At 42.5% G+C, this 26,530-nt stretch overlaps 1 protein-coding gene across 2 annotated transcripts in view; it reads left to right on the forward strand.

Moving 5' to 3' along the window:
• CD4 (CD4 molecule) overlaps window positions 1–4,821 on the forward strand; it is a 53,160-nt gene extending 48,339 nt beyond the window's left edge. The window contains exons 8-11 of one of the 2 annotated variants that reach the window (XM_069755915.1): window positions 104–346; window positions 1,670–1,788; window positions 2,173–2,246; window positions 4,356–4,821. In XM_069755915.1, the coding sequence (XP_069612016.1) occupies window positions 104–346; window positions 1,670–1,788; window positions 2,173–2,246; window positions 4,356–4,389 (470 nt within the window). In that variant the 3' untranslated portion in view covers window positions 4,390–4,821. The remainder of the gene's footprint in view (window positions 1–103; window positions 347–1,669; window positions 1,789–2,172; window positions 2,247–4,355) is intronic. The other variant, XM_069755916.1, reaches the window with a different exon arrangement.
• Window positions 4,822–26,530: the final 21,709 nt, after the last annotated feature.

Raw genomic sequence — 26,530 nt, forward strand, 5'->3', positions numbered from 1 at the left:
TGCGGCTGATACGGGGGGAGGGTCATTTCAGCTGGGAGTTGTAGTTCTCGATCAGCTTCAGAGGCTTTAGTTTGGGAGTTCATTTTTTATTTTCATTTTCCAGTGTCCACGTCCCACAATAACATTGTTAGCGAGTCGAACGTCACTCTCCTGTGTGGCACCAACTGCATCGAAAAAGATGGGAGGCTTTGCTGGCGGCATGAAAACAAGAGCTACGAGATCTGTGGACCACCCGGGAAGGGAAAGCTGGCCAAAGAAATGACTATTGCACCAGAGACGACTGGAAACTGGACCTGCGGTGTGTTTATTGGGGAAAAAAGGCTCGCTAGCACCAACCTGACACTGGGTATGTGAATTTATAAATCATCCATAACCCAAATACTACATTTGGTGCCTGAGCCCCAAAATAAGCTCGGTACCACAGCGGCCCCCCACCTACAAGGTGTCACTTATAACACTGGTGTTGTATGGGGAAGAAGGGTCTTTAGATCTTCCATGAATCCGGGCTAGGGAAGGACCTCTGCTTCTTAATCAGTGTCTGCAGAGTTTGGGTTCTGTACTAACTTAGGTCATCTAGGGACAGCGTACAGGGGGTCTGTATTTGTTTAGGCGGTCGGTATTTGTATCTAGGGGTCCGGTCTAGTTTCAGTATTTATCTGTAGATCGGTAATTGTGCTGACGGTTGGGGCATTTCCTATATAAATATGTGGAGCATAAAGAAGAAAAAAATTGTACGTCTCTTCATGCATCAGTTCTCCAAATCGCCCTGATGTCACTTCTTGGACGACGATGTTTTTTTTTTTAAATGTCTAACTGTTCAGCAACTACCGGTCCAGTTCCTTCGCATTTGGTCTTCTACCAAAGACCCCACTGGAGAGCCTACTCTCTACCACACAATGACGACAAACCCAACCGAAAAGACTACAACCCAAATGACTACAGACTCTGCTAAATGGATCAACATTGTGTTACATTCTTGTCTAAATCTGCCCCTACAAACATTGCTTTTGGCACGGTCCGACTAGGCGTATTGGCCTGTCTGGGACTAGTGGTGTTGACCAACCAGGCAGTCTGTGTGTTCTTGCAGAGTAATGAACCCTTGGCCACGCCACATCTTCTTTATACTCCCAACAGTTTGCATTGAGTTACCAGTTATATATTTGCTGACCCTGGTCTTGTTACCTGTGATACCCTGATACCTCACCTATCTTTCTTGATAACCATTGCTAAACATGTTCTAACTTAACCCTTCGCTTGCTCTTCAATTCTGCCTCAGACTCTGTTCTCGTATTTATCTCCTGACCTTATTTCTGGCTTCTAACTTTGTCCCGAATCTGCCCTCTCTGGTTTTGACCCTGCTTGTTGACTCTTCTTTGCCAGCTCGCTCCACTGGCCAGCAGCTACTCCATAGATTTAACACAGGGGACCCTGTTGTAAGTCCATATCCCTGTGCAGGTATTAAAAGGTAAATGCAGGTTTCTTCTGAGACCTGATAAGCGGAGTTGCATGGCTGAAGTAAAGTCCATCAGGGGAAGCCCAATTAAGAGCTTGGCAGGATTCCATGTACAGTTACCCGTGTACATTGTGTGCAAAATACACCAGTCATTAACATGGACCTCTTTAAGAGACCCTTCAAAGACAATAAATAGCTGTTATCCTCTTTCCTCAGAATTGCAGCAAGGTTTCCTGTCAAGCCCCCTCTTCTGGTTGACCGTTGTGGTTGGAGCGATTGTGTTTCTCTTAATTGTGATCATCCTGACAATTATGATCGCCCGGCATCGTAGAGTGGTAAGTAATGAATGATCCTCTTATGAAATGTTTTCTGTATAATAGGAGGAAACATTGCTCATCGGGCATGGGTGCCGGGGTAGACTGCGGATATGCACCCCGGGAAAGTAATGGCAATGTCAAGTGCCGCTCTATGTTCCCAATAAATTATAAAGACGTGAATGAGGCTGGTAAAGATGTAGATTTGTTAGTTACTCCACGCGTCACTCTGGCTCCGAGATGAGGAACTTCACAAAACTGAGTCATTTTAGATTCATGATCTTAAAAGCAAATTCCTAATAGTACATGGATTATTCATTCATAAAGGAAGTGTTGACATGGAAGCCGCAGCGTGTATTTGTTGTACATCATTAATTGTCTGTTTCATCCTTTAATTTAATTCAGAGACGAGCGAGATACAGGGCATGGTTACTTGAAAATTTGCACCATGACAGAAGATGTGAATGTAATTATAAAGGGTAAGTGCCATCTATAATCATGTACATAATACTGCCCCTACGTGCAAGAATATAACTACGTACTATAATACTGCCTATATGTACAAGAATATAACTACAGTAATACTGCCTTATATGTACAAGAATATAACTACTATAATACTGCCCCTATGTACAATAATATAACTACTATAATTCTGCCCTATATGTACAAGAATATAACTACTATAATACTGCTCCTATGTACAAGAATATAACTACTATAATACTGCCCCTATGTACAAGAATATAACTACTATAATACTGCCCCTATGTACAAGAATATAACTACTATAATACTGCTCCTATATACAAGAATATAACTACTATAATACTGCTCCTATATACAAGAATATAACTACTATAATACTGCTCCTATATACAAGAATATAACTACTATAATACTGCCCCTACATGCAAGAATATAGCTACAATAATACTGCCTCCTATGTACAAGAATATAACTACTATAATACTGCTCCTATATACAAGAATATAACTACTATAATACTGCCCCTATGTACAAGAATATAACTACTATAATACTGCCCCTATGTACAAGAATATAACTACTATAATACTGTTCCTATATACAAGAATATAACTACTATAATACTGCCCCTATGTACAAGAATATAACTACTATAATACTGATCCTATGTACAAGAATATAACTACTATAATACTGCCTCCTATGTACAAAAATATAACTACTATAATACTGCTCCTATGCACAAGAATATAACTACTATAATACTGCCCCTATGTACAAGAATATAACTACTATAATACTGCCTCCTATGTACAAAAATATAACTACTATAATACTGCTCCTATGCACAAGAATATAACTACTATAATACTGCTCCTATATACAAGAATATAACTACTATAATACTGCCCCTATGTACAAGAATATAACTACTATAATACTGCCCCTATGTACAAGAATATAACTACTATAATACTGTTCCTATATACAAGAATATAACTACTATAATACTGCCCCTATGTACAAGAATATAACTACTATAACACTGCTCCTATATACAAGAATATAACTACTATAATACTGCCCCTATGTACAAGAATATAACTACTATAATACTGCCCCTATGTACAAGAATATAACTACTATAATACTGCCCCTATGTACAAGAATATAACTACTATAATACTGCTCCTATGTACAAGAATATAACTACTATAATACTGCCCCTATGTACAAGAATATAACTACTATAATACTGCTCCTATATACAAGAATATAACTACTATAATACTGCCCCTACATGCAAGAATATAGCTACAATAATACTGCCTCCTATGTACAAGAATATAACTACTATAATACTGCCCCTATGTACAAGAATATAACTACTATAATACTGCTCCTATGTACAAGAATATAACTAGTATAATACTGCTCCTATGTACAAGAATATAACTACTATAATACTGCCCCTATGTACAAGAATATAACTACTATAATACTGCTACTATATACAAGAATATAACTACTATAATACTGCTCCTATATACAAGAATATAACTACTATAATACTGCCCCTATGTACAAGAATATAACTACTATAATACTGCCCCTATGTACAAGAATATAACTACTATAATACTGCTCCTATATACAAGAATGTAACTACTATAATACTGCCCCTATGTACAAGAATATAACTACTATAATACTGCTCCTATGTACAAGAATATAACTACTATAATACTGCTCCTATGTACAAGAATAAAACTACTATAATACTGCTCCTATGTACAAGAATAAAACTACTATAATACTGCTCCTATGTACAAGAATATAACTACTATAATACTGCCCTATATGTACAAGAATATATCTAATATAATACTGCCCCTATGTACAAGAATATAACTACTATAATACTGCTCCTATGTACAGGAATATAACTACTATAATACTGCCCCTATGTACAAGAATATAACTACTATAATACTGCTCCTATGTACAAGAATATAACTACTATAATACCACTACCTATGTACTAGTCTGCTTTGTATGTTTATATTTTATTATTTGATGGTTACACTTTCTGTTTTCAGGTTTGCACCACAGCGGCTCAGACAGAACATATAATCAGGATATTGCACTATTATGGACGTGTGCTGTACTTTGTTGGACTTTCTATTCAATAGCTGACTTTTTTGTTGGATGCATTGAGAAGTTGCATAAGTTTGGCTCATAAAACTTGTCTACTATTGCAGTATGTGAGTCCTGCTCCCTGCGCTCTCATGTTCCTCATCCTCCTTGTGTATAGTGATGTTGTTTTTAATGACATTGTATGTAAATACATAAATCTTAATTTCTGACTCCAGATCCACTTTCTTCGTCATGTTTATAGTAAATAGTTTATTAGTCTCAGTCTAGGGTTCCTTGTGCCCACCAGAGGAGATAGTTCAGGGGGTCGCTCCATCTCAACAGAACATGTAACGTCCACAGATACATCATAATGTCGTTATCATTGTACAGACAGGACTGATCGTCAATAAAATCTTATAAGTTATTATTGAATCATTAACACTATTTTTTTCAGAGGTATAAAATGTGTTGTTTTTTTCAAGGGAACACTGTTTCAAGAAACTTTTATTTTTTTTGTACCAAAGCATTCTATTAATACTTTTTTATTTCTCCGCCGTCCTAGTAGTACAAGGGCTATTTTTTTTTTTTACTTTTTGTATTGTAGTTTTGAATGACACCATTAATTTCATATTCATATATTGTGCTGTAAAAAACAAAGTGCTGTGAAATTACACACAACCCCCCGCCCCCCCCCCCCCCCCCACAATTCTGTCATTTATTTTGGGTTTTGTACTTATGGCATTCATTGATAAAAAATGACCTGCGAACATGATTCTCCAGGTCTGTGAGATTATAACAAAAAAAAAACTGTACATATTTGGTTAAGTAATGAAAAAGCTCTGAACTTTGATAAAAAGAAAAAAAAAGTGTTGCCATCTCCTCAGATACGTGACTTTTTTATTTTTCCTTCAGGAGCTGTGTGGTTTGGTTTTTGTGTCATGAGTTATAGTTTTAATTGCTAATAATGTAATGTAGATACGGTATTCTGATTCCGTTTTCTTACATTTTTTGGGAAGGGTGTAACAACAAAAAAACAGCAATTTCAGAGTTTCATTATTTTTATAATGCTTATTCTAATGAGGAGACTTCAGTGTTTTGAAAAAAATGTGTAAACTTTTTCAAACAGAGGGTCAAAAAAATTGGATCGGCCCTATAAAAAGTAAAATGTGAGCAAACAAAAATGAAAAGAAAAATTAGAGGAGTCTGCCATTTGTGTCTCCATTTTCAGAAACCTGTAACATTTTTATATTTTGCGGTAGATATGACGTTTTGGAATGTTCTTATTGCATTTTTTTTTTAGTAGTTGCGGTGACTGAAAAAAAAACCTTAATTATGCCACTTTGATTTACTTTGTCTTTATGTCACTGACCTAACAGGTAAATTAGTTTTCTATTCTGACGTTTTGTTATTTCTTTATTTTTAGTTGGGGGGGAAAAGGGAAATTTTATTTTTCATTTTGTTTAATTATATATATATATATATATATATACTAGATGGTGACCCGATTCTAACGCATCGGGTATTCTAGAATATGTATGTAGTTTATTTATGAAGTTTTCAGAATAATGCAATTTGTACACAGGATTTGGCCGGGGCCGGGCGCGACCAATTAGTGAAGCATGGTTCAAATTCCACGCCAATTCGCGGCTGGACTGCGCCTGTCGCTGATAGTTCGCAGCCGTCCGGGCGTGACCAATCAGTGAAGCCAGGGCCTGCTCCAGGTTTTTGAGGGCCCCGGGCAAAAGAGTCTCAGTGGGCCCCCCTCTTTAGCACATAACACGATTCATGATGCACAGATACAGCAGAGAAATATACCACAGCCACGTAGCATATAACACAGCCACGTAGCATATAACACAGCCACGTAGCATATAACACAGCCATGTAGTATATAACAGCCCACGTAGCATATAACACAGCCTCGTAGTATATAACAGCCCACTAGGAAATATAACACAGCCACGTAGCATAAAACACAGCTCATGTAGCATATAGCACAGGCCACGTAGCATATAACACAGCCCACATAGCATATAGCACAGCCCATGTAGCATATAGCACAGGCACGTAGCATATAACACAGCCCACATAATATATAGAAATATAGCACAGCTCACGTAGTATATAGCACAGCCACGTAGTATATTGCCCAGCCACGTAATATATTGCACAGCCACGTAGTATATAGCACAGAGACATAGTATATAACACAGCCCACGCAGTATATAACACAGCCCACGTAGTATATAACACTGCCCACGTAGTATATAACACTCACCTTCCGGCGGCCCCCGGATCCAGGCGAGGCGTTTAGCGATGCTCCGGTCCCAAGAATCATTGCGGTCTTGCGAGATGATGATGTAGCGGTCTCGCGAGGCCGCTACGTCATCATATCGCGAGACCGCAATGCATGGCCCGCAGCATCGCGAGGAGCGGGAAAGGCGCCGGAAGGTGAGTATATAATGATCTTTTACTTTTTTTTATTATTTTAAACATTAGATCTTTTTACTATTGATGCTGCATAATCAGCATCAATAGTAAAAAGTTGGTCACACAGGGTTAATAGCAGCATTAACGGACTGCGTTACACCATGGCATAACACGGTGTAACGCAGCCATTAACCCTGTGTGAGCGCTGACTGGAGGGGAGTATGGAGGGGGCACTGACGGAGAGTAGGAAGGGGCAAATTCGCGGCCGGACTGTGCCGCACGGATTTCCGTGACAGACAGACAAACAGACAGACAGAAGTGACCCTTAGACGATTATATATATATATATATATATATATATATATATATACCTTTTTTTTAATGCACCATTAGAGATTGACAGCAGCTTTTAAGGGGTTAAGAGCAGTGAGCAGAGTTGGTAGAAGGAGATGATGGCTGTATAACTGGGAATGATGTATACTAGTCTTCTCATCTACAGGTGCTCTGTCATGCATCATTTTGAGGAATGTGCGCCTCATGGAGGCAGACACTCAGACGCAGTATAGAAAATATATGAAGAGACCCCCAGTCTCCCCTATACAATACAGTAAAAATATATGTTGCCCATAGCAACCAATCACACTGCAGCTGTCATTTCTTTTAGTGCTCCTAAAAAATGAAAGCTGCGCTGTAATTGGTTGTTATGGCATCACAGACATCTTTACTGCTAGAGAGTCTGATAAATCTCCCCTGCTGTCTTCACTCTGCCATAATTATCCAGCAGTCCAACAATCTTTCACCATTGGATTATTATCAAGCTGAGGTTTCCTTGAATGGCCGCTGTAGTAACCCCTTCCTCATCTATGACGACAACAACAGTAAGGCCGGAGTCACACTAGACCGTAATAGGGACGAATGCAATGTGATATAAAATCACATAGCACTCGGCCCAATGTTAATCTATGGGGCAGCTCCTATTATCCGTTGTTTTCTCGGCCGTATTCAGGATCCGAGTGAAATTGCAGCATGCTGCGATTGTCAGCGTATCTCGGCCGAGAATCGCCAATGCAAGTCTATGGGTGCGAGAAAAAAAACAGAGAATACACGGACCAACAGTGTGACTTGCGAGAAATACGCACCGGTGTTCTATAGAAAAGCCGGCAATTCATTGCGGTGTACAGTAAAATCACACTGACAGGTTAGAATAGAACAGATAAAATTAATGTCTACACATAGTATAGGTGTATGTATATATATATATATATATATATATATGTCAGTGAGACACATACAGTGGGGCAAAAAAGCATTTAGTCAGTCAGCAATAGTGCAAGTTCCACCACTTAAAAAGATGAGAGGCGTCTGTAATTTACATCATAGGTAGACCTCAACTATGGGAGACAAACTGAGAAAAAAAAATCCAGAAAATCACATTGTCTGTTTTTTTTAAACATTTTATTTGCATATTATGGTGGAAAATAAGTATTTGGTCAGAAACAAAATTTCATCTCAATACTTTGTAATATATCCTTTGTTGGCAATGACAGAGGTCAAACGTTTTCTGTAAGTCTTCACAAGGTTGCCACACACTGTTGTTGGTATGTTGGCCCATTCCTCCATGCAGATCTCCTCTAGAGCAGTGATGTTTTTGGCTTTTCGCTTGGCAACACGGACTTTCAACTCCCTCCAAAGGTTTTCTATAGGGTTGAGATATGGAGACTGGCTAGGCCACTCCAGGACCTTGAAATGCTTCTTACGAAGCCACTCCTTCGTTGCCCTGGCGGTGTGCTTTGGATCATTGTCATGTTGAGAGACCCAGCCACGTTTCATCTTCAATGCCCTTGCTGATGGAAGGAGGTTTGCACTCAAAATCTCACGATACATGGCCCCATTCATTCTTTCATGTACCCGGATCAGTCATCCTGGCCCCTTTGCAGAGAAACAGCCCTAAAGCATGATGTTTCCACCACCATGCTTTACAGTAGGTATGGTGTTTGGATGCAACTCAGTATTCTTTTTCCTCCAAACACGGCAAGTTGTGTTTCTACCAAACAGTTCCAGTTTGGTTTCATCAGACCATAGGACATTCTCCCAAAACTCCTCTGGATCATCCAAATGCTCTCTAGCAAACTTCAGACGGGCCCGGACATGTACTGGCTTAAGCAGTGGGACACGTCTGGCACTGCAGGATCTGAGTCCATGGTGGCGTAGTGTGTTACTTATGGTAGGCCTTGTTACATTGGTCCCAGCTCTCTGCAGTTCATTCACTAGGTCCCCCCGCGTGGTTCTGGGATTTTTGCTCACCGTTCTTGTGATCATTCTGACCCCACGGGGTGGGATTTTGCGTGGAGCCCCAGATCGAGGGAGATTATCAGTGGTCTTGTATGTCTTCCATTTTCTAATTATTGCTCCCACTGTTGATTTCTTCACTCCAAGCTGGTTGGCTATTGCAGATTCAGTCTTCCCAGCCTGGTGCAGGGCTACAATTTTGTTTCTGGTGTCCTTTGACAGCTCTTTGGTCTTCACCATAGTAGAGTTTGGAGTCAGACTGTTTGAGGGTGTGCACAGGTGTCTTTTTATACTGATAACAAGTTTAAACAGGAGCCATTACTACAGGTAATGAGTGGAGGAAAGAGGAGACTCTTAAAGAAGAAGTTACAGGTCTGGGAGAGCCAGAAATCTTGATTGTTTGTTTCTGACCAAATACTTATTTTCCACCATAATATGCAAAAAAAATGATAAAAAAACAGACAATGTGATTTTCTGGATTTTTTTTTCTCAGTTTGTCTCCCATAGTTGAGGTCTACCTATGATGTAAATTACAGACGCCTCTCATCTTTTTAAGTGGTGGAACTTGCACTATTGCTGACTGACTAAATACTTTTTTGCCCCACTGTATATATACATATATTTATATTTCATAAAGCACTAGATAGCAGAAAAGCCGGTAATTCAATTGCCGGCTTTTGCTATCTCCTTCCCAAACCTGACAGGGTATGAGACATGGTTTACATACAGTAAACCATTTCATATCCCTTATTTTTTACATATTCCTCACTAATAATGTTAGAAGTGTGTGTGTGCAAAATTTGGGGGCTCTAGCTGTTAAAATAAAGGATTAAATCACGGAAAAAAATGGCGTTGGCTCCCGCGCAATTTTCTCCGCCAGAGTAGTAAAGCCAGTGACTGAGGGCAGATATTAATAGCCTCGAGAGGGACCATGGTTATTGCCCCCCTGGGTAAAAACATCTGCCCCCAGCCACCCCAGAAAAGGCACATCTGTAAGATGCGCCTATTCTGGCACTTGGCCACTCTCTTCCCACTTCCCTGTAGCGGTGGGATATGGGGTAATGAAGGGTTAATGTCACCTTGCTATTGTAAGGTGACATTAAGCCTGGTTAATAATGGAGAGGCATCAATAAGACACCTATCCATTATTAATCCTATGTTCATAAAGGGTTAAAAAAATCACACACATTAGGAAAAAAGTATTTTAATAAAATACAGACACATGGTGTTGTAATAGTTTATTAAACGCTCATCCAATTGAAGACCCTTGTCACCTGAAACAAAGTTAAAATAAAAAACAACAATATCCCATACCTCTCCGGCGTTACAGTCAAGTTCCATCAGAAGGGGTTAAATAATTTTACAAGCAGAAGCTCTGCTAATGCAGCTGTGCTCCTGCCTGTAAAAAGTGGGGAATGAATGGAATGCAGGGGAACGTAGCTACCTTGACTTGCGGTGCTGCGCCCCCAAATTTTGCACACATACACTTCTAACATTACTATTTGACTCTTGAAGTGCAATTTTGGCTGGAATGGATTGCAGGTGCCATATTGCATTTGCAGAGACCATGAGATGCCAAAACGGCAAAAAAAAAATCAACCAATTGACCACACTTTAGAAATTACTCCACTCAAGGAATTCATCTAGGGGTTTGATGAGCATCTTGAACCAATAAGTGCTTCATAGAATGTTATAAGATATGGCGGCGAAAATGAAAAATTATGAATTTTCCATTAAATATTGCTTTCACCCCAAATTTTGTATTTTCAAAAGGGGTAGAAGAAGTGAATGGACCCTAAAATGTGTTACTCAATTTTTCTTGAATTCGACAATGTCCCATATGTGGTTGGAAACTACTGTCTGGGCACACAGCAGGGCTACTTTTGAAGTTCAATTTTGGAAGGAATACAGTACATTGCTGTGAGGAGAAACAATACCAGCATCCAAAATGCGATAAAATCAATTATGCTTGTTTAAATCTTCTTACGATAACAATAGGCCATATCAAACATGGAAGAAAAAAGAGAACCATCCAATTACGCGTTTTGAGCCATTGTGGGCCTGAGTAGTAATATACTGTTGATTCCTTGTCGTATTAGCAGAGTCCCTGAAGTTCATAAGTGACCCCATTTTGGTGACTACACCCTGTGGGGAATTCATTCTTGGGTCTAGCTAACATTTTGAACAAACAGGTGATTCACAGAATTTTCTAATATTTTGGAGACTAAAATGTTGCTTTAGCAGTTAATTTTTTCATTTCCACGGAGATTAAAATAAGAAAAAGTACATTTCAAAAACCTGACCGGCACATCCAAACATAGACTCAGTGTGAACAGGTGCTGAACCTAGAGTCGCCAACTCGTATATAGTTAAGTAAATAAGGCAGCACACTGTAGCGCTGAAACATGCAAATATGAAACACGAAAATTGAACTGCATTACTGCACTAGAAATATGAAAAATGAGAGCGTTTAGCGCATAAAAATGGCCAATTTTATGTGTACCTGGTAGCCCCTTTACAGCATCTCTCTTATACCAGGTCCTACGCTTGCCTTACCTCGCTGAGAATAAACGTCTCCGGTATTGGACCTGCTGTAATTAAAACACCTGTGGCTAGGAGGTGGAGTGCACGATCAGAAGGCTAGAGAATACTTAACTATATACGAGTTGGCGACTCTAGGTTCAGCACCTGTTCACACTGAGTCTATGTTTGGATGTGCCGGTCAGGTTTTTGAAATGTATTCTCTAGCCTTCTGATCGTGCACTCCGCCTCCTAGCCACAGGTGTTTTAATTACAGCAGGTCCAATACCCCTCCACAGAGAGAGAGAATTTTAGGGGATGACAATGACAGACAAAACTCCAAGCAACAATCTCCTGAACAATTTCCAAACATCTCCTCCAATCATGAACAACATCCTTTTCTGTGGCCTCCCTGCTAACACCCTTGCACCTCTCCAGTCCATCCTTAACTCTGCTGCCCGACTAATCCATCTCTCTCCTCGCTACTCCTCCGCTTCCCCCCTCTGCAAATCTCTTCACTGGCTCCCATTCCCTCAGCGTATCCAGTTCAAATTGCTAATACTGACCTACAAAGCCATCCACAACCTGTCTCCTCCATATATCTCTGAACTAATCTCTCGATATCTTCCCTCACGTGACCTCCGGTCCTCCCAAGACCTCCTTCTCTCCTCCACACTTATTCGCTCCTCATCCAATCGCCTCCAAGACTTCTCCCGAATATCCCCCATCCTCTGGAACTCTCTGCCCCAACACGTCCGACTATCAACCACAGTCGGATCCTTCAGACGGAACCTGAAAACTCATCTCTTCAGGAAAGCCTACAGCCTGCACTGACACCGCTGCTGCCTCATCACCAACGAAGCTACCGCCTCACCAACACCGGAGCTACCGCCTCACCAACACCGGAGCTACCGCCTCACCAACACCGGAGCTCCTGCAACCCTCAACCTACTGTCTCCTTCCTCATAATCCTGTAGAATGTAAGCCCGCAAGGGCAAGGTCCTCGCCCCTCTGTATCAGTCCGTCATTGTTAGTTTGTTTACTGTATGTGATATTTGTAACTTGTATGTAACCCCTTCTCATGTACAGCACCATGGAATCAATGGTGCTATATAAATAATAATAATAATAATAATGAACAACACTTCCAACTCCAGAACCAGGCAGTTTGAACTAACACCGGCAAACTCTAAGTGCAAGAGGCAAGCATATAAACCAGAGAGGAGTTGCCAACACTGAACAGCTGAGACAATCCAAGTAGGAAAGCTCCAGGAGCTACGACTGAACAGATTAACCATTGCACTGTTAGCAAGAAAAAACTTGCACTGTTCAATACAATGGTGAAGTATTTCTAACCAGTGCAGGAGTGTGTGAAACCAGCAACCGCGGTCTTCTGGCCCCTCTCTGTTGCGGTATCCCCGTGACAATATGTGACTGTATAGTAATGTACTGTTTGGACACAGGGCAGGACTCAGGAGTGAAGGAACACTAGTTATGTTTTTTTTTTTTATTATTACCACATATGTATACTATTTTTTTTTTGCATGTTTTTTTCATGTCTTACTTCATGAGGGTTTTTTGTATAATTTTATAGGATTTTTTCTAGTCACTTTATGGAGTGAATTGTCTGCTCCCTGGTCTAATACCCTGCGATACTTAGGTCAAACATCGCGTCAATGGGGTGAAAGTGGGAACCTCCTCCATCTCACAACCATCAAAATGCTGCAGTTGCAATTAACAGTGGAATATAGAGGGTTAAACAGCCATGGACAAAGCTCTTGCTGTGATTTTGCCGGGCACAAGCTCCATGTGTTTCTGGATGATAGAATTTTAATCTCTATCCTTTTTAGACCAGTTATAATAGAAATAATTTCTGTGGATGCTGGAACCACTAAATCCTCCGCATTATTTTTTTTTCAGACCTGAAACCCATAATGAAGAGGATAAAGTTGCAGAGAGCAGTGAGAACCATTCAGCTGCCTCCTGAGAAGAGACAGAGAGACCTAGGGATGCAGCGAGGACCACCAGTGAGCTGCCCCATAAAAGCGCAAAGCTGCAGCAAAACCGGACACTTTATAGTCCACCACTACTGGAGAAGACAACCCTCCTGTACCTGCTCTCATAGACAGTTACTTGGGAAGATATAGTCACATTACAGGATACACATGTAGCACAGAGAACATGAATATGGGGGGGACGTTTATTTTTATAAGGGGTCGTGTTTGACTGGAAACACATAAAATAATAACTTATAATGTTTCACAGCTTAAGGCCAGTCTCACACGTCCAGATAATTCCGGTACCGGAAAAATCGGTACCGGAATTATCCATGTCCGTGTCTCTGTGTGCTTACGTTGAACATCAGTGTGGCAGACGTGCGGCAGCCGTGTGCCGCCCGTGTGCCTACTGAGGACCACATGGACCGTGCAGGAGACAGCGCTAGAGTTAAGCGCTGTCCCCTGCGTGCGGTGTATTCATCCCTTCTTCCCAGCAGTGTTTGCTGGAAAGAAGGAATGAATAATCTTTTTTTTTTATTTATTTTTGTTTTTAAAATAAAGTTGCCGGTAATCTCCCTATGGGAGGTGGAGCCGCATATTCATCACTGTAATGTGCGGCACCACGTGACCGCTCATACAGGACAAGCAGCGACGCTGAAAGGATGTAAGCGCCGAGGGAGCTGGGTAAGTATTTTAATGCCAGCGGGGAAGAGGGGGGAAAAAGCGCACAGGGGTTGGGAGGGGGCAGATTAGCGGTAACTTTATTTCTTTATTTTAAAAACAAAAATAAATAGAAAAGATTATTCATTCCTTCTTTCCAGCAAACGCTGCTGGAGAGAAGAAATGAATGGGGCTTCAGCACCACACGCGGGGGGGCAGCGCTTACAGTAGCGCTGTCTCCTGCATGGCACACGGACTGCACACGGACAACATCCGTGTGCGGTGCGTGTTTTACACGGACCCATTGACTTTAATGGGTCCGTGTGATCCGTGCGCTCCCACGAACACTGACATGTCTCTGTGTTTTCCAAACGGACACACTGTCCGTTTGGAAAACACGCTAAATCATTACTAGCCGCCATTAACAAAAAAAAAACAGAAAATAAACCATCAACTGACACCATCAAAAACAGCAGATCCCAACTATCAAAACCATGTGCCCCCAATTTGTCACCATCAGATGTCACCAGTTGTAATCAAGCCACCAAGAACATCTTGAACCATTGATAGTTGCTATTATCCATTAACTGGCATTAGTCACAAATGGCTAAATCATCATAAATATAGACTGTCAGGAAATGGAGGGTTAAATAAAGTGTCTGCAACCTGTCTGTATCTTCCAGGAGATCACTAACTACAACCAGCTCCTTCAAACCATCAAGTTGCCACCAACAGATGCCACCAGTTTCAACCTATCCACCAAGAACATCCACGGAAGAACATTTACATTTAACTTTTTCCTAATGAATTTCCTAATATTCTGTGTTTCCTTTATTTTTATTAGCCACTTGTAGCCTATGAGTCAAGACCCCAAATGACAAGATGAACAATGAAATATCATGAGACAGCTGCCAAAATTTCCAGAGCTTGAGGAACCAGAAATGGTATTAGATGTCCATATACACACCAAGCATGCCATTTTTGTATAGTTCAAAACCTGATCTTCCTACAGAGGGTTCACGTTACGTTTATGCTTCGAGGATGGAAGATGTGATGTCTCATCTGAACAGGTCAGCGATAGGAGCTATATTTGCGTCTTGTGAGTTACTGTCAGTAATAACGTCACCTCCTCTTATAACATAACCGGATCCTCAAATCCATTTTTTTGTCCATTATTCCTATATAACATTACATTTTTTTTCTTTTTCAGGCCTGAGACCCATAAAGAAGAGGAAAAAAAAGAACACAGTGAAGACCAAATCAATGAAGATCATTCAGCTGCCTCCTTAAGATGGAGAGACCTAGGGAGCAAAACCAGGAAAAACAGTTTTCTGGTGTGCTGCAGGACACGAAGGGTTAACGAACATATCTTTAATATATATTCTTGCTTCAAATGACCACACTAATATAGCTGGGGAAAAAAATGCCAGCCGCCACTAGTCACCACCAATAGATGCCACCAATCACAACCACGCAACAACAATTTGCTACCAGCAGTTGATACCAGCTACACCCAAGCCACCAAGAACAATTGGCTCCATTACTAGGTGTTTTTAGCTTTAACTTCATTCAGCTGCCAACAGTCGCTCCTGGCTTCCACCATCCGACTACCACAATCGGCTGCTACCTGCAAACCACCAACATCATCTGTCATCAGCTGCCACCAACCCTATTACCAACTGTCATCAAATAGCCAACACCTACCAACTACCAAAAGCCATCATTACTTACAATTGCCACAACCCACTATCTGCCACCATTATGTCGTTTTATACATTTATTTTTTAGAATTCCCTTATTAATTTTCTAATATTCACCGTTTTCTCCATTATTAGTTGCTCATATAAGGAGAAGAACCTGAATACACTATAAGTACAGAGCTTCTAAAATTTCAGAGCCGAAAAAGATAACAGAAAGCTACATCTAACCCGAGTAAGTCCCCATAGTAAGATACCTGCTGTTCCTATAGGGTATTCACTTACTTTATTGTATTTTAAAGATGGAAAATGTGATGTCTCATCTGAACAGGTCAAAGGGTCAAGCCATGTGTCACGCTGTGATGGTCTTCAGTAATGATGGGGGGCCTGAAACTGTCTCTGAGTCTGAAACATTACCTATCCCTGTCCCGGGGGTACTCTTGAAGGTAGAGAGGTCCGTTTCTCCAACCTTACTATGCTCCTGTTATACATTGACCTGTCCTCTCCCCCACCCCACCCCATGAGGCATGAGACAGAAAGGTAATGTAAACAAGATAGAAAGAAAAACAGGGGTCACAGAAAACCTGTATCATACAAAAGTACCAACAACAATAGAAAGGAGGATAGGAACAGGGAGAAATAAACTAAGTGGAACAGGGACCAGGAGATAAACACACACGTACTACAGCAAACCGCAGAACACCTCTAAAACAACTCCACTCCAGCCACTTAGCTTTAGCCGACAGCACAGGAAGATGAATCTTTCACCAGCAGGGACAAGAAGGTCTGACAACTTTATATAGGAAGAGGTAATGACCAGATCAGAAGCAGCTGAAATGGAGCTCCATATTTCTGACCAGCATAGAAAGGGCTATTAACCTCTTTAGCACCAGAAGTAACTAAATCTATTTAATATGGGACAAAAACCACACCATCACTAAAGAAGACCTTCGATTCATTACCGTGACCGTCTAACTCCATATCTTCCAGGAGGACTTGACACCATCGTGACACCATGCTTGGAATAATGCTCACAAAGAATGTAATAGAAGAGGAGCCAATGGCCCCCTGACCAGTGAGTTGCTCTCAGAACCAATGGATGGCACCAGTGTTCCCCAATAACTTATCCAGATCCTGAAATTCTATTTTTTCTTCATTATTTCCATAGAACATAATCAACCTTATTTTTTCAACAAATAAGAAGAAAAAGGCAGACCAATGAGGACTATTCAACTTACTCCTAGGAAAAGATGCAGCGACCTGGGAAAGTTTCGAGAACCACCAGCCAGATAGCTAAATTAGTCCTCTTGCCAAGGAGTTACTATTTCTTCTCTGAGAAGATAAGCAGCTAAGAACATTAAGCTGCCTCCTAAAGAAAGAAACTCCTCAGCATTCACCATCTCATGTCATCAGGTCAGAGATTACCACCATGCTTGGGATAACGGCATCAGCTGCAATTAGCCATTGTATGAAGACCAAGGAAGAAATGATAGACCCTGAGATATTAACAGGAGATTGCTGCAGAAATTCTAGAGCTTGGAGGACCAGGAATGATAAGAGACCTATAGCTACATGGAATTGTATAGTACATGTGATGGTGTGATATGCTATGTGGGTATAATTGTTGTGTATATTTCTATTTTACTTATTTTCATGGTGTTCTCTTGTAGAAGGAGTTATTTGTTAATTGATGAATGGCTGTTGCTGCCATCTGATATCAGCCCCGACAGCACTGTATTTTTTGCTAATATGCTAATGACATGTTGACCTAGCTTGTTGAAACAATGAGCCCCTGAGACCTTCCCCCTCCTGACCTGTGAATGAGGAGGGAGACCTAAAATATTAGGGAGGTGAGACAAAGATCAGTCCTGTGTGGAATGATGATGTGTTCACAGCATCTCAGAGAAAAAGAAGAGTATATGGACTATGCTATCCTCTGCTGGATTGTTGGACTTTTATCCTGTTACTGAACTGCATTCGTGTTCTGGACTATTTTATCCTTTGTGTGGTGGATCGTATATGGACCTTTCGTATTTTTGCCTAAATAAAGGTCTTGGAGTTGCTCACTATTCTCATGCTCTGTTGATTGTGTGATACCGGAGAAGGACCCCTGTGACAACTGGTGGCAAGCAGTGGGATTAATAGAGCGTAACCAAGTGGAGAACCACCCACAGAGTGAGTACAGAAATTGGACTGTATCCAGTTTACAGGAGAGAGCCAGAGACCTGGGCCTGAACTACCAGGGACTGACTAAGGAGGCCTTAATTGATATACTGGTGGGTGCTAGCCAGACCACCTACTCCCATATGTCTGAAGGACAAGCCCAGGAGACGAGGATCCCCACCCCAAAAAGTCAGTGGGTGGTGTGGTACGAAGAAAAGATGGCGGTTCTGGGCCCAGGCCTCTCTCAGGAGTATAAGGAGGAGGCTGCCCGCTGGGCACAGAGGAGACAAGAGGCAATGGAGCTGGAAACAGAGAGTAATGCGATGTGGAATGTAAACCCAACGATCCAGGAGCCTGTATGGATCACCCGGACAGAGTTTAAGCCATTTGATGAGGCTTCCTGAGATGTGGAGGGGTTCTTCAAGGACTTTGAGCAGCAGTGTGCTGTGATGGAGGTGCCCCACTCTGGCTGGATGCGTTTGTTAGTGGGACTCCTGAACGGTAGCCTGGCGGAGGTTACCAAACCATTGACTCACAGCGGAATCGGGATTATAACATTGTAAAGCAGACTATCCTGGATTACCATGCTATCACCCCAGACTCATATAGGGCCAAGTTCCGAGACCTCCCATGCACTACGGGGGGATCGTTTAGGATGTATGCACATAAGATGTCCCAGGCATGTCGGAGATGGCGGGAAGCAGAAAACGCCGTTACTGTGGAAGATGTTATACAGGCGTTCCTTATAGAACAATTTCTTGCCAAGTGCCCCGCAGAGGTACGGGAATGGGTCCGGGAGCGCACGCCATGCACCGTGGATAGAGCTGCAGCCCTGGCAGATGAAGCCCTTACTATCCGACCGCAATGGAGGAGGCTTCTGGACAATGAACCACGGCCTTCTCCTGCACCCCTCCGATTATATCTGCCCTTCCACCTAGTCGCAAGCCGATGACAATCACGCCTCACAATCCTGGGCCCCAACAATTCCGACCACAACCTGGGGGTATCACAGAGAGGAGATGTTATGGGTGTGGGCAACCTGGACATTTGCAGTCTGGCTGTCCCTCAAGGATTCGGAGGGAGCCCCACGCAGCCCCTCCTCATCCAGTACATCTTGTGCACTCTATCCCACCTGAGGAAGAGCTACCACCACCCCCACCAGAGTGGACTACAGACCACGGCACCATAGATACCCCTCCTGGAGTGTACGGACTCTGGCCTTTGTCCATCAGAAATACAGAGCAACGGCATTGCCACCTGCAGGATGTCTTAATTGATGGATACAAAGTGTCGGGATTTAGAGACGCGGGGGCATTCCTGACTATTGTTGACCCGCGTGTGGTTCGACCAGAGGCAATTCACCAGGGCCCGGGAATTCCCATTGTCCTGGCGGGGAGGAAGGGGGTGTCTGCAAATATATACAGCGAGCTTTGGTAAGTTTGGATTATGGATTTGGAGAAAAACTGTGTTGGGTTGGAGTTATGGGAGGACTTCATGCAGATATCCTACTTGAAAATGACATTGGGGAGTTACAAAGTCATTTTGTGGGAGCAGAAGGTCCGTGGGCCTCTCTCTCTTCTGAAAGAACAATAGGAGGGAGATATCGCAGATACCAGAACGCCCATCATTCCCTACGTTCTAGAGTGCAGAGACTGTCTCACCCAGCTAGCTACCTTGGCTAATGAACATCAGCGAACGGCCCAGTCCAGTCAAAAAGCCTGGTATGACCATAAAGCCAGGACCCGGGAATTTATGGACAAGTGCTCATGATTATTGCAACCCCTGCCACTGTACAAGAAACTATAAACTATTGAGCAATGTTGACTAAAGTGAGCAGGCCAGAGGTCTGTGTAGACCTCATAGCGTGCTCACTTATTATGAGGGGGGAGAGGTTGTGATGTGTGATATGCTATGTGGGTATCATTTTTCTGTATATTTCTATTTTACTTATTTTCATGGTGTTCTCTTGTAGAAGGAGTTATTTGCTAATTGATGAATGGCTGTTGCTGCCATCTGATATCAGCCCCCACAGCACTGTATTGTTTGCTAATATGCTAATGACATGTTGACCTAGCTTGTTGAAACAATGAGCCCCTGTGACCTTCCTCTTCCTGACATGTGAATGAGGAGGGAGACTTAAAATATCAAGGAGGTGAGACACAGATCAGTCCTGTGTGGAATGATGATGTGTTCACAGTATATGGACTATGCTATCCTCTGTCTGCTGGATTGTTGGACTTTTATCCTGTTACTGAACTGCATTCGGGTTCTGGACTATTTTATCCTTTGTGTGGTGGATCATATATGGACCTTTCGTATTTTTGCCTAAATAAAGGTCTTGGAATTGCTCACTATTCTCATGCTCTGTTGATTGCGTGATACCGGAGAAAGCCCCCAAGACAGTACAATACTTGTTCTTCCTATAGAGCGTTCACTTACTTTTCTGCATTGAGGACAGAGGGTGTTATGTCTCAGAAGAGGTCAGAGACTGAAGTCAGTAATAGTAGAGGAGCCCACAGCCCCTGATAAGCGAGTTACTCGTACTGATGACACTAATGTCCCTCTACAACATATCTAGATGTCGTGCCGCCCTCGTCACCTAGGCGTATACGACTGAAAAAGATGTACGGCAGTGCACACTGTGACTTCGTCTGCATCATTATAGTCCATGGCCTCATTAATGCACACGTCTGAATCCGTTCTTGAACGTAAGCCTCGACAGAGCCACTAAATGTAGGAGCAAACATGATGTGAACATAGCCTTAAAGACCAGGCGATTATTTTTGTGCTGCCATTTTTTCCTCCGCTTCTTCCAAGAGCTATAACTTCTTTTTATTTTTCTGACGTCACAACCCTATGAAGGCTAGTATTTATCTGTCGATTTGTAGTTTTGAGTGAGATTCATTTTTCTTTTTTTTTTTTTGGCAATAACAAAATCTTAATTTTTTTTTATTTTAGTGGTTAAAAAATATTCAGGACTGAAAAGTTGGTTTGAGACCCATCACTTTTCCTAGTTTTCCATCGATGTACTCGTGTAAAGGCATTTTTTGTGCATCAAGCTGGTGGGGGGGGTTTTGTACCACTTTTCGGTATATTTGACAATCTAATTGCTTTTTTTGCATTTTTTAGGCTCTATTATTTTTATACTCTATCAGTGCAGGTGATTACGCTGCAATACCAAATATGTTAAATATTTAATTTTATACATTTTGATGTTTTTATTTGGTGTAATGGGGAGATTTAAAAATTTTTTTATTATTTAAAATTTTTTAAATTCAATCAATTCATCACTCATATAATATGTTGCAATATCTTAGTATTGCAGTGTATTGTGAATTAAAAAAATCTCTATATGCAAATAGACCTGCAAAACCCATGAGGTAAAAGTTTTAGGCTAAGGGTTTTTATGTGTACAGTATTTTTTGTTGAGTTTTTGGAGTAGAAACTCCAAGTTTTGGAAGAGTTTTAAGATTTGTGGAGAATTTTAGAGAATTTTGATTCAATTTCTACTGCAAAAAAATGAATTAAAAAACTCAGTGCCTAAACACCCTAATAGAGGGAACGATGGCGGCAGCTCTGCTCTTCCTGTGCCGCAAAAACGAAGGCAATAACACCGGCGAAGCCTCTTCACAAAAATGACTACTGGTGTTTTCTTGAAGCAGCGTGACCTGGTAAAACTTGGTGGCTGCGTCGGAGTCTATACTACACCATGTGCACAATACCTAATTTTAGCTCTCACAGGTCCTGAATTGCTAGAAAGGAGACATTTATTGACGCACAAGCATGACAGGCACCGCAACATTTATTGGGCTGTGTCTCCTGAAATCAGAACTACCCACAAAGTGGCCTAATATCCTGTTTGGACATGTGAATGGGCACAACAGACATTTTGTGGTCTTATTTTGCTTGGATAATTTTTGGACTCCACTTCATGTTCTGAGACGCCTAAACCTATTAGGGTGCATCACCGAGTTGTAATCAAGGTTACCTGGATAGGGGCCCACTCAGAAGTTTGGCCCCCCGAACCAAAACCCTAGCTACGCCTCTGCATCCTACAACTGTGTTTGCCTTTTTTGCTGCTGCATCACACTGTTGACTCTTGTGCAGTCTGTGATCTATTTGTATACCCAAGTCTTTTTCACACATGCTGTTGCTTAGTTCTATTCCTCCCATTCCGTAGATGTCATTTTCGCTTACCATGCCCAGATGTAGAATCTTGCAATTCTTCAGTAGTTCAATGCTGACCATTGTTCAAGATTATCTAGATCCTTCTGAATCCTCTGTCTTCTCTAGGGTTAGCTGTCCCTCCTAGCTTTGCATCGTCTGCAATTTGATTAGTTTACCTTCCGTTCCCTTATCTAGATAATTTTTAAAAATGTCCAACAGCACTGGGGCCAGGACAGAGCCTTGAGGTACCCCACTTGAAACACATTTCCAATTGGATGTGTAACTATTTATTACCACTCTTTGAGTACAATCACTGAGCCAGTTATGAGTCCACCTAACCTAGAAATCCCAACAATGTTCTCTGGATCCTGAGAATGGCCACTTTGAATGGAGTAGAGGAGTACATGATCAATCTTCACTCCATTCATTGTCTATTGAACTCTGCTATTTCCAACAGGGTCCCAGCAGTTGGACCCCCAACAACCAACAGGATATCCTCTGTTATGGACCTGGTGGTTAGGAGCACCCGGCACGACCTGATAGTTAAACTCACACAGGACAAGCTCTGGGATGTGGGAGCTCTGCTGACCGCAACCCCTAATCCTATCACAACAACTAGAAATAGCCGTGGAGCGTTCCTGACACTCCCTAGACGCCTCTTCACAGCCTAAGAGCTAGCTAGCCCTAGAGATAGAAAATAAAGCCTACCTTCCCTCAGAGAAATTCCCCAAAGGAAAAGGCAGCCCCCCACATATATTGACTGTGAGTAAAGATGAAAGTCACAAACGCAGAAATGAAACAGGTTTCAGCAAAGGGAGGCCAGACTTACTAAACAGACAGAGGATAGGAAAGGTATCTTTGCAGTCAGCACAAAAAACTACAAAAGACCACGCAGAGTGTGCAAAAAGACCTCCAGAAAGATCCAAGAGCGAACTGAACCAATGCAGGAACATTGACAGCTGGCATGGAGTAACGATCTGAGTGGAGTTAAATAGAGCAGCCAACCAAAGGATAAACCACGTCACCTGTGTAAGGAACCTCAGAAGCAGCAGCTCCACTCACAGCCACCAGAGGGAGTCCATGGACAGAACTCACTGAAGTACCATTCACGACCACAGGAGGGAGTTCGACAACAGAATTCACAACAGTTCCCCCCCCCCTTGAGGAGGGGTCACCGAACCCTCACCAGAGCCCCCAGGCCGATCAGGATGAGCCAAATGAAAGGCACGAACTAGATCGGCAGCATGAACATCAGAGGCAAAAACCCAGGAATTATCTTCCTGACCATAACCCTTCCACTTGACCAGGTACTGGAGTTTCCGTCTCGAAACACGAGAATCCAAAATCTTCTCCACCACATACTCCAACTCCCCCTCGACCAACACCGGGGCAGGAGGATCAACGGAGGGAACCATAGGCGCCACGTATCTCCGCAACAATGACCTATGGAACACATTATGGATGGCAAAAGAAGCTGGAAGGTCCAAACGAAATGACACAGGATTAAGAACTTCAGAAATCTTATATGGCCCAATGAAACAAGGCTTAAACTTAGGAGAGGAAACCTTCATAGGAACATGACGAGATGACAACCAAACCAAATCCCCAACACGAAGTCGGGGACCAACACAGCTCCGGCGGTTAGCGAAACGTTGAGCCTTCTCCTGGGACAATGTCAAATTGTCCACCACATGAGTACAAATCTGCTCCAACCTGTCCACCACAGTTTCCACATCAGGACAGAGAAACGAGGATGGAAACCAGAATTACAGAAAAAAGGAGAAACCAAAGTAGCCGAGCTGGCCCGATTATTAAGGGCAAACTCAGCCAAAGGCAAGAAGGACACCCAATCATCCTGATCAGCAGAAACAAAGCATCTCAGATATGTTTCCAAAGTCTGATTAGTTCGTTCGGTTTGGCCATTAGTCTGAGGATGGAAAGCCGAAGAAAAAGACAAATCAATGCCCATCTTAGCACAAAAGGACCGCCAAAACCTCAAAACAAACTGGGAACCTCTGTCCGAGACGATGTTCTCCGGAATGCCATGCAAACGAACCACATGCTGGAAAAACAATGGCACCAAATCAGAGGAGGAAGGCAATTTAGACAAGGGTACCAAATGGACCATCTTAGAGAAGCGATCACAAACCACCCAAATGACCGACATCCTTTGAGAAACAGGGAGATCAGAAATAAAATCCATGGAAATATGCGTCCAGGACCTCTTCTGGACCGGCAAGGGCAAAAGCAACCCACTGGCACGAGAACAGCAGGGCTTAGCCCGAGCACAAGTCCCACAGGACTGCACAAAAAAAACGCACATCCCGTGACAAAGAAGGCCACCAAAAGGATCTAGCCACCAAATCTCTGGTACCAAAGATTCCAGGATGACCAGCCAACACCGAACAATGAACCTCAGAGATAACTCTACTAGTCCATCTATCAGGGACAAACAGTTTCTCCGTTGGACAACGGTCAGGTCTATCAGCCTGAAACTTCTGCAGCACACGCCGCAAATCAGGGGAGATGGCCAGCTGTACTGTTATGAACCTGGTGGTTAGGAGCACCCGGCACGACCTGATAGTTAAACTCACACAGGACAAGCTCTGGAATGTGGGAGCTCTGCTGACCGCAACCCCTAATCCTATCACAACAACTAGAAATAGCCGTGGAGCGTTCCTGACACTCCCTAGACGCCTCTTCACAGCCTAAGAGCTAGCTAGCCCTAGAGATAGAAAATAAAGCCTACCTTGCCTCAGAGAAATTCCCCAAAGGAAAAGGCAGCCCCCCACATATATTGACTGTGAGTAAAGATGAAAGTCACAAACGCAGAAATGAAACAGGTTTCAGCAAAGGGAGGCCAGACTTACTAAACAGACAGAGGATAGGAAAGGTATCTTTGCGGTCAGCACAAAAAACTACAAAAGACCACGCAGAGTGTACAAAAAGACCTCCGCACCGAATAACGGTGCGGAGATGCCACTCTGCATCCCAGAGCTTCCAGCTAGCAAAGCAAAATCATGATAACCAGCTGGACAAGGAAACAATGAACAAATAATAACTAGCAGGAACTTAGCTTCTGCAGGAGCAGACAGGTCACCAGAAAGATCCAAGAGCGAACTGAACCAATGCAGGAACATTGACAGCTGGCATGGAGTAACGATCTGAGTGGAGTTAAATAGAGCAGCCAACCAAAGGATAAACCACGTCACCTGTGTAAGTAACCTCAGAAGCAGCAGCTCCACTGACAGCCACCAGAGGGAGTCCTTGGACAGAACTCACCGAAGTACCATTCACAACCACAGGAGGGAGTTCGACAACAGAATTCACAACAATCCTCTATACTGTGGATATGGGGTAACTTTCATTTGTGGGAATGCCTCTTTAAGAGTTTTCTTCTCACAGTTCAGTCACTACTGTTGCTGCAGGATCAGCGGATTTTGGTATTTTTAGGACACCCCTCCGGGTATTTGTATACTCAGAAGCTGCCGCTCAGTGATCTCCCAACACTAGGCCCTCCGGAGGGTCAATGTGATATTAAATAGTTGTAACAATGTAACGTCTTCATGACCCCGCCGAATAGCGTCTCGTGATTAGTCGGATCAGAGGAGCGTGCGCTGATTGCACAGATTGCTTTCCAGCCGCCCTTTCTCGTGTTCAGGAGAGTCCGTGTAGAGGCTCACAGCTTTATAATAATGTGTTGGAGAGCGGATGGGGAGGGTTATTATTATTATTAGTCCTTTCACTTGTAACATTCTACGCAGTTATGGAAGTACTGTGGCTGTGTTATAGGGGTGCTGTAATTGTGTTATGGGGGTACTGTGGCTGTACTGTTATGGTCCTGTAGCTGTGTTATAGAGGAACTGTTGGTGTGTTATGGGACTACTGTGGCTATGTTATGAGGTACTGTGGTTGTACTGTTATGGTCCAGTAGCTGTGTTATGGAGGTACTGTTGGTGTGTTATGGTACTACTGTGGCTATGTTATGGGGGTACTGTGGCTGTGCTGTTATGGTCCTGTAGCTGTGTTATAGAGGTACTGTTGGTGTGTTATGGGACTACTGTGGCTATGTTATAGGGGTACTGTGGCTGTACTGTTATGGTCCAGTAGCTGTGTTATGGAGGTACTGTTGGTGTGTTATGGGACTACTGTGGCTATGTTATGGGGTACTGTGGCTGTGCTGTTATGGTCCTGTAGCTGTGTTATGGAGGTACT

Source organism: Ranitomeya imitator, chromosome 2, assembly GCF_032444005.1.
Source record: "Ranitomeya imitator isolate aRanImi1 chromosome 2, aRanImi1.pri, whole genome shotgun sequence".
NCBI lineage: Eukaryota > Metazoa > Chordata > Amphibia > Anura > Dendrobatidae > Ranitomeya > Ranitomeya imitator.